Genomic DNA, 10000 nt, shown 5'->3' with positions numbered 1-10000 from the left:
GTAAACAGGAAGGAAGCGTAAACAGGAAGGAAGCGTAAACAGGAAGCTGATAATGAAGGTCGTTTATTTAACATCATTATTCAATCATCATCAGGAAACTACAGACAACTAATTTAGAACTACAAAAGAACACCACATAAATATACTGTCACAATGGAAATGAAAGGCTCATCTATACAGGAAGTGCTGGGAGGGGGTGGGATTTCAAAATAAAAGTTTGACTCACTCAGCGTTGAAACCGTCAACATGAAGGATCCTCATCTGCTTCACGATGGTGCTTTTACCTGATTCTCCTGCTCCTACAGGCGGACAGGTGAGACGGACAGGTGAGACAGACAGGTGGGACAGACAGGTGGGACGGACAGGTGAGAAGGACAGGTGAGAAGGACAGGTGGGACAGACAGGTGGGACAGACAGGTGGGACGGACAGGTGAGAAGGACAGGTAAGAAGGACAGGTGAGACACACAGGTGAGAGGGATAGGTGAGAGGGATAGGTGAGAGGGACAGGTGAGACACACGTGAGAGGGACAGGTGAGAGGGACAGGTGAGACACACGTGAGAGGGACAGGTGAGAGGGACAGGTGAGACACACGTGAGAGGGACAGGTGAGAGGGACAGGTGAGAGGGACAGGTGAGACACACAGGTGAGAGGGACAGGTGAGAGGGACAGGTGAGACACACGTGAGAGGGACAGGTGAGAGGGACAGGTGAGAGGGACAGGTGAGAGGGACAGGTGAGAGGGACAGGTGAGACACACGTGAGAGGGACAGGTGAGAGGGACAGGTGAGACACACGTGAGAGGGACAGGTGAGAGGGACAGGTGAGAGGGACAGGTGAGACACACGTGAGAGGGACAGGTGAGACACACGTGAGAGGGACAGGTGAGACACACAGGTGAGACACACAGGTGAGAAGGACAGGTGACTCACCCAGTAGTAGTAGTCTGTGTGTAGCTTTATACGCCTGTCTCTCTTTCTGTAGCTGTCTCTCGATCTTCTTGTTGGCTTCTCTCTTCGCTTTTTCATCCAGTCGTTCTTCCTCCGTCTTCCCTCCCAGACAGCCCATCTCACCTGGAACCACAGAAACCAGTCAGTTACCTACTGAAACCAGTAGGTTATCCACTGAAACCAGTAGGTTACCCACTGAAACCAGTAGGTTACCCACTGAAACCAGGAAAAATAGGAGGAAGAGGAAGAAGGTTCTGTATTGTTGATTTAGTCCCAACCCGTCGACTCCTCTCACTGAAGGTCTAAACGGGTCCAGGTCCTAAACGTGTCCAGATCCTAAACGGGTGCAGGTCCTAACCGGGTCCAGGTCCTAACCGGGTCCAGGTCCTAAACGAGTGCAGATCTAAACGGGTCCAGGTCTAAACGGGTCCTAAAGAGGTCCAGGTCTAAACAGGTCTAGGTCTAAATGGGTCCAGGTCTAAACAGGTCCTAACGGGTCCAGGTCTAAGCAGGTCCTAAAGGGGTTCAGGTCTAAACGGGTCCAGGTCTAAACAGGTCCAGGTCTTAAAGGGTCCAGGTCCTAAACGGGTCCAGGTCTAAACAGGTCCAGGTCTAAACGGGTCAAGGTCTAAACGGGTCAAGGTCTAAACAGGTCCAGGTCTAAACGGGTCCAGGTCTTCATTAGAATCGAAGGCGTTTTAAATCTTCATTAAACTTCAGATCGATCCAAAGACAGTTTATAAATAACAATAAACGGCATTATGTCATTTTTAATATATTTTTGTGGTACTCTGTATTTTATTCTTCATCGCAGTAAAAGGACATGAATACTTCAATCCCCTGAAACCAGTAGACCCAGTAGACCCAGTCGTACCTGCAGCGTCGTGTCTCAGCCGGTCAGAGCAGCTTCCTGTCCATCAAAGTCCAAGAAAACAGCAGAACCTCAACCAACCAGCATCCCGACCAGGTCCAGGTCTAAACAGGTCCAGGTCCAGGTCTAAACAGGTCCAGGTCTAAACAGGTGCAGGTCTAAACAGGTCCAGGTCTAAACAGGTGCAGGTCTAAACAGGTGCAGGTCTAAACAGGTCCAGGTCCAGGTCTAAACAGGTCCAGGTCTAAACAGGTGCAGGTCTAAACAGGTCCAGGTCCAGGTCTAAACAGGTCCAGGTCTAAACAGGTGCAGGTCTAAACAGGTCCAGGTCCAGGTCTAAACAGGTCCAGGTTTAAACAGGTGCAGGTCTAAGCAGGTCTAGGGGTTGTGTGAAACAGTGAAGAGAGAAACACCTGAGAGTCTCCCCCTTCGTCCCCCCCTTCCTCCCTCCCTCCCTCCTCCATTCCCCCTCAGAGCTCATTAGTCGTTCTTTGGGGGATTTCTCTGTTTTTCCTGTCACTTTGCTTCCTGACAACCAGAATCTGGTTTCACAAACAAACTCCCCTGCAGGTTGGTCCTGGTTTCAGTCTGGACCCTGGACCAGGACTCTGGACCAGGACCGCCTCTGGTCAGTAGGTCCTTTTGACCCCTCTGATCACTGAATGTGTTTAAAGGGTTCAAGAAATAAAAGAAACGTTCTTGTTTGGCAGTCGGTTCCCTAAAGGCGGGTTTTATTGGATCCTGGTCTCAGTTATGAACACACATTTCACCCTGAGGTTTGTCTCAATGTGAAGGTCAAGCAAAGGAACCTGAAGGTCAAGCAAAGGAACCTGAAGGTCAAAGACTCTGGTCAATTGCTTGTTATTCTTCAGAGATCAAACTGATCCTGGAACTCAAAAAACAACAAAAATGACAAAAACATGTGGATGGTCCTGGACCAGACCGGACCAGGTCCCGGACCAGACCAGGTCCTGGACTGGACTCTCTCTTCATCGGCTGGCCCGGGGCTGCGTCGCCGCCTCTCCAGACTCCAAAGACATCAACCTGAGGCGACAAACCAGATCCAGAAGGTCTGAACAGGTTTCAACCACAACAGACTGAATCCTGAAGACCACAGGATGTAGACCAGATCCTGACCTCTGCAGGTTCTCCTCACAGAAGGAGCCCAGGCGCTGCCGCTCAGACTGGAGGAAACTCTGCAGGACCAAGAGGAGCACATTCTAGATTTAACTAAATATTCTAATCTTTGCGTCTCTGAAATATCAGAATGTTGGGAGAATACCACGTTATACACAGTTCATAGTACTACAGTAGTAGTATTACTGTAGTATTTATCCGTCAGTACCAGGATCTGTGTGTTCAGGCTGTTCAGGCTGCTGATGTTCTCATGGAGTCCAGTCAGCTGATCACTGACGCTGTTCTCAAAGCTCTGCAGCAACACTGACCTACACACACACACACACGCACACACGCACACACGCACACACACACACACACGCACGCACGCACGCACACACACCCATCCATTTGTCCTCAACAGGTGAATAAAAGGACACGTGGATGGTACCCGTGTTGATGGACAGGTGTGTGGAGTGGGCGGTACCTGTGTTGATGGACAGGTGTGTGGAGTGGGCGGTACCCATGTTGACGGACAGGTGTGTGGAGTGGGCGGTACCCATGTTGACGGACAGGTGTGTGGAGTGGGTGGTACCCATGTTGACGGACAGGTGTGTGGAGTGGGCGGTACCCATGTTGATGGACAGGTGTGTGGAGTGGGCGGTACCTGTGTTGATGGACAGGTGTGTGGAGTGGGCGGTACCCACAGGTGTGTGGAGTGGGCGGTACCCATGTTGATGGACAGGTGTGTGGAGTGGGCGGTACCTGTGTTGATGGACAGGTGTGTGGAGTGGGCGGTACCTGTGTTGATGGACAGGTGTGTGGAGTGGGCGGTACCCATGTTGACGGACAGGTGTGTGGAGTGGGCGGTACCCATGTTGACGGACAGGTGTGTGGAGTGGGTGGTACTCATGTTGACGGACAGGTGTGTGGAGTGGGTGGTACCCATGTTGACGGACAGGTGTGGGGAGTGGGTGGTACCCGTGTTGATGGACAGGTGTGTGGAGTGGGTGGTACCCGTGTTGATGGACAGGTGTGTGGAGGGCGGTACCCGTGTTGATGGACAGGTGTGTGGAGGGCGGTACCTGTGTTGATGGACAGCTGTCAGAAGTGAGGAAACATGTTGTTGATACTCTTTTAAAGACAGAAGAATTTCAGCTTCAACGTTCTGCCAGCAGCCCTGAAAGTAATTATATTATTAGTTTGTAGTTTTTGATCATGGAAGCTATTGATCAGCCAAATATCAATCACATCATTTTAAATGTTTGTCCACTGACAGTGAAGTGTTTGTTGAGTTGTGTTTTGAAGTTGTTGAAGGCAGATGTGATGCCAGATGTCAAGTCTGACTCCACCTGCGAGTCTATCACAGGCTCCTCCCTCTCGGCAGATGACCCCGCCCCTTCAGACAACCCCTCCTCCTCCTCATCCTCAGGTGGCCCCGCCTCTTCGTGTGAAGACTCTGAGACCAGGTGAGCAGCAGAATTAAAAAACAATTCAAACATTAAGACCACTTCCAGAAAAAAAAGCTAAGACAAACTACCTGCTGGCAGTGACGTAGGCTCCTCCCCCTTTAGCTGAGGCTCCGCCCTCCTCTTCAGGGGCAGTGGACCCTCATTTTGGTCTGACAGGTAGCCTTAACATAGAGAAACAAAACACAGAACTAAACAGAGTAGACCAACATAATGTAAACAATGACATCATTCTCCTGAGAATCTTGTTACTGACAAGCTAAAGTTGGATTTTTAACTTTAAATGAACCTTCTGTACCTCTTGTTCCCGTGTTACAGTAGTCATATGAACCCCAAATGAGTTCTAATACTTGTGTTATTTTATATGATTTCTTTTCAGAATATTTGTGCGAAAAAAAACATGCTGGCATGCTGGGTACTGAAATGTTCATCAGCTTCTGCATGTGCTGCATGACGCGGTTTGAGGGCAGACCGGGGAGGCCTCAGGACTCAGACGTCCAACGTCTATTCTCTGTGTGAAGAATAGGGCTTGGGCCTAAAGAACCATCAATCCCTTTGATTTCTTCCTCGTTTGCTGTTATCGGCTGGTTTACGAACAGCACAAACACAAACACAGTGACCTGAGAGTCCGTCTCCATATCAAGCCTCAGCATCTTTTGAAACAGACGATCTGATTATTTGCTTTGCATTGTTCCAAACCAGGCTTTTCTTTTCTTTTGGAGCAAGCTCATTGGACTCATAGTCTTCTCTAGCACCAGGAGCTCGAGGGCTGCATGAAGACCTGAATCTGGAGCGGCTCTCTTCCCGTCACGGCGCCGGACTTCCTGGAACCACAAACAGGAAACCGGTGAAACTCAGGAGGAGGTCCGTGTTTTTAAAAGAGAAACGAAAAGAGCTGACGTACCTTCAAGAACGGCGAGCTCTCTAGCTCCGCCCCCACAGGAACCCCTGAGAGACAGACAGGTTCAACCAACAGTCTCACTGATCTCACGTATAGTGTCCACTCAAACCGTTCCACGGAAGAACTTTGATTCAGTGTCATATTTACTGAAGGAGGGATGAGGACTGAAGGGCCTCCTTCCTCATCTCCTTAAGCAAAGGAAAGGACCCTTGAGCTACTCATCCCGACCTTGAGACTGACCCTGACACTGACCCTGAGACCGACTTTGAGACTGACCCTGAGACTGACCCTGAGACCGACTTTGAGACTGACCCTGAGACTGACCCTGAGACTCACCCTGAGACTCACCCTGAGACTCACCCTGAGACTGACCCTAATACCGGCCCTGAGACTAACATTGAGACTGACCCCGAGACTGACCTGAGTCGCGCGTTGGCGTCGAGTGTCGGATCCGATCGAACAGGAACTCTGATCGGCTCGTCTGGAAGCAAACAATCCAATAAACCTCAACTGGGTTGTGACTGACGGGTTGTGACTGATGGTTTTACCTTGAAGGGGGAGGAGTCTTCCTCACTGCTCGGAGACGACAGAGGAAGAACTGGACAGATGAGAAGAGAGAGAGACACACAGGTAGAGAGAGAGACAGGAAGAGAGAGAGACGGATAGAGAGAGAGAGAGAGACGGATAGAGCGAGAGGTAGAGAGAGAGACAGGTAGAGAGAGGTAGAGAGACAGACACACAACCTTAACACTGACATCACAGGTGTGACATCAACAGCTTCTTAAAGCTACAGTACACATATCCTGAATATAAACCAAGCAGTGTAAATCTAATGAACATCTTTTGTATTTGAAAAGGTTCATAATTATTAATAATAATAATAATAATAATAATAACACACTCACCCTTCAGCAGACTCTTGCTCTGTGGGTTCTTCCTGCTGTAGGATCGACCTGAGGGGGGCCGCTGGACCGGACCACCTGGGTCCTGAAGACAGGGGGGACTCTTTAGCTTCTGGGGGAACGGACACACAGGAGGCAGTGAGACAGGTAGACAGACACACAGGAGGCAGTGAGACAGGTAGACAGACACACAGGAGGCAGTGAGACAGGTAGACAGACACACAGGAGGCAGTGAGACAGGTAGACAGACACACAGGAGGTGGTGACAGGTACCATGAAGACCCTCCCAGCAGCCTCCTCCAGCTCTCGGTGGTGTTCAGAGTTGAAGTTCAGCTCCACTGTCTGACCTCTGCTGTTGTGGTGCATGATGGGATTGTTTAGCCAGACACTGAGGACTGTCTCTGCCTCAGTGCATTCTGGGAAAACAGACACACACACACACACACACACACACACACACACACACACCTTTACTGATGAAGAAACGATCAGAGGCGTCCATCAATCACTAAAACAAGACCGACCTCCATCTTTCAGCTGGAGACTGAAACCATCCACGTTCTCCTTCAGCAGATGAACCGAGCCCCACAGGAAGCCCTAGGACAGGGGACACATCAGGGGACACATCAGGGGACACATCAGGGGACACATCAGGGGACACATCAGGGGACACATCAGGGGACACATCAGGGGACAGGGGACACATCAGGGGACACATCAGGGGACACATCAGGGGACACATCAGGGGACACATCAGGGGACAGGGGACACAGATGTACTAGTACTACTGCAGTAACTCGTCCTGATGTACTAGTACTACTGCAGTAACTCGTCCTGATGTACTAGTACTACTGCAGTAACTCGTCCTGATGTACTAGTACTACTGCAGTAACTCGTCCTGATGTACTAGTACTACTGCAGTAACTCGTCCTGATGTACTAGTACTACTGCAGTAGTACCTGAGGCTCATCGATGAAGAAGCTCACACATCCTGAGCTGATGTTAAAATCAATCCAGAACTCGTCCAGTTTGTCGTCTTTTGGTGGAAACAGCTGGAGGAGAAGTAAACAAGTAAACAAATAAACATGAAAACAAGACGTCTGCAGAGGTCTAGTTTAAAGTTTAAAGGATTAAATGTGTTAAACTGAAGGGTTAAATGTTACCTCAGTGGAGTCTAGGTAGGCGCTGACACAGGGGAAGGTGTAGACCCTGGCAGACAGAACGCAGGTTTAAAATCTTCTGGATGAAAAGCTTTCAGATTCAAGACAATGATAAAGTTTTTCACCTCCTCTGGTCGCCGTGGTGACTGTTAACAAAGTTCAGGAAACGGCGACAGTCCTTGAAAGAAAGAGAAAGAGAGAGAGAGAGAGAGAGAGAGAGAGAGAGAGAGAGAGAGAGAGAGAGAGAGAGAGAGAGACAGGTGAACAAACATGGAGGGAAGGTGGACTGAATATCTATTAATGATGGTATTATCATTTCAAGCCTCTGTGTCTCCTCTCTGCTCCAAACAGCAAAGAACACGACAGGAAGAGAGACAGACAGGTTAAAAAGAGAGACAGGTCCCAGAAAGACTTGTCTGACAGGAAGAGAGACAGACAGGTGTTTAAACAGACAGGTTAGTCACTCACCACTTCAAAGTCTGCGTCTCTGATGTCACAGAAGGCGCTGCTGATGTCACGGCTGGAGAACCACCGATTGGCTCTCTGCTGCCGGTCCTTCCTGGGCGTCAGCCGGCACAGAGCCTCCGATAGGCTGACTTGCAGCTCGTAGTCTCCAGCAGAACCAATGAGAACAGAGCTTCAGACCCCTGGAGACCCTCAACACGTTGTCATCCATATGTCCAGCCTGTCCTTTAGTGTCCTCTTCATCTACCTCAACTCCTTTAGTGTCCTCTTCATCTACCTCAACTCCTTTAGAATCCTCTTCATCTACCTCAACTCCTTTAGAGTCCTCTTCATTACCTCAACTCCTTTAGAGTCCTCTTCATCTACCTCAACTCCTTTAGAGTCCTCTTCATTACCTCAACTCCTTTAGAATCCTCTTCATCTACCTCAACTCCTTTAGAGTCCTCTTCATTACCTCAACTCCTTTAGAGTCCTCTTCATCTACCTCAACTCCTTTAGAGTCCTCTTCATTACCTCAACTCCTTTAGAGTCCTCTTCATTACCTCAACTCCTTTAGTGTCCTCTTCATTACCTCAACTCCTTTAGAGTCCTCTTCATTACCTCAACTCCTTTAGTGTCCTCTTCATTACCTCAACTCCTTTAGAGTCCTCTTCATTTCCTCAACTCCTTTAGCGTCCTCTTCATCTACCTCAACTCCTTTAGAGTCCTCTTCATCTACCTCAACTCCTTTAGTGTCCTCTTCATCTACCTCAACTCCTTTAGTGTCCTCTTCATCTACCTCAACTCCTTTAGTGTCCTCTTCATTTCCTCAACTCCTTTAGTGGCCTCTTCATCTACCTCAACTCCTTTAGAGTCCTCTTCATCTACCTCAACTCCTTTAGTGTCCTCTTCATCTACCTCAACTCCTTTAGTGTCCTCTTCATTTCCTCAACTCCTTTAGTGTCCTCTTCATCTTCCTCAACTCCTTTAGCGTCCTCTTCATCTACCTCAACTCCTTTAGCGTCCTCTTCATCTACCTCAACTCCTTTAGTGTCCTCTTCATCTACCTCAACTCCTTTAGTGTCCTCTTCATCTACCTCAACTCCTTTAGTGTCCTCTTCATTCCCTCAACTCCTTTAGTGTCCTCTTCATCTACCTCAACTCCTTTAGAGTCCTCTTCATCTACCTCAACTCCTTTAGTGTCCTCTTCATCTACCTCAACTCCTTTAGTGTCCTCTTCATTTCCTCAACTCCTTTAGTGGCCTCTTCATCTACCTCAACTCCTTTAGCGTCCTCTTCATCTACCTCAACTCCTTTAGTGTCCTCTTCATCTACCTCAACTCCTTTAGTGTCCTCTTCATCTACCTCAACTCCTTTAGTGTCCTCTTCATCTACCTCAACTCCTTTAGTGTCCTCTTCATCTACCTCAACTCCTTTAGTGTCCTCTTCATCTACCTCAACTCCTTTAGTGTCCTCTTCATCTACCTCAACTCCTTTAGAGTCCTCTTCATCTACCTCAACTCCTTTAGTGTCCTCTTCATCTACCTCAACTCCTTTAGTGTCCTCTTCATCTACCTCAACTCCTTTAGAGTCCTCTTCATCTACCTCAACTCCTTTAGTGTCCTCTTCATCTACCTCAACTCCTTTAGTGTCCTCTTCATCTACCTCAACTCCTTTAGAGTCCTCTTCATCTACCTCAACTCCTTTAGTGTCCTCTTCATCTACCTCAACTCCTTTAGTGTCCTCTTCATCTACCTCAACTCCTTTAGAGTCCTCTTCATCTACCTCAACTCCTTTAGTGTCCTCTTCATCTACCTCAACTCCTTTAGTGTCCTCTTCATCTACCTCAACTCCTTTAGAGTCCTCTTCATCTACCTCAACTCCTTTAGTGTCCTCTTCATTTCCTCAACTCCTTTAGTGTCCTCTTCATCTACCTCAACTCCTTTAGTGTCCTCTTCATCTACCTCAACTCCTTTAGAGTCCTCTTCATCTACCTCAACTCCTTTAGTGTCCTCTTCATCTACCTCAACTCCTTTAGAGTCCTCTTCATCTACCTCAACTCCTTTAGTGTCCTCTTCATCTACCTCAACTCCTTTAGTGTCCTCTTCATCTACCTCAACTCCTTTAGAGTCCTCTTCATCTACCTCAACTCCTTTAGTGTCCTCTTCATCTACCTCAACTCCTTTAGT

The 10000-nt window shown here is 48.5% G+C and overlaps 1 protein-coding gene across 2 annotated transcripts in view; it reads right to left on the bottom strand.

The window, feature by feature from the left end:
• Positions 1-1072, bottom strand: part of LOC306750992 (guanine nucleotide-binding protein G(olf) subunit alpha-like) — a gene marked incomplete at both ends in the record, with an annotated part of 7933 nt that extends 6861 nt beyond the window's left edge. The window contains 2 exons of one of the 2 annotated variants that reach the window (XM_079234489.1): positions 227-299; positions 931-1072. In XM_079234489.1, the coding sequence (XP_079090615.1) occupies positions 227-299; positions 931-1066 (209 nt within the window). The remainder of the gene's footprint in view (positions 1-226; positions 300-930) is intronic. The other variant, XM_079234488.1, reaches the window with a different exon arrangement.
• Positions 1073-10000: the final 8928 nt, after the last annotated feature.

Source organism: Taurulus bubalis (assembly GCF_910589615.1).
Source record: "Taurulus bubalis genome assembly, chromosome: 18".
In the NCBI taxonomy this organism is placed as follows: domain Eukaryota; kingdom Metazoa; phylum Chordata; class Actinopteri; order Perciformes; family Cottidae; genus Taurulus; species Taurulus bubalis.
Note: the sequence above shows the minus strand (reverse complement) of the source record. Positions and strands in the feature narration are given on the sequence as shown.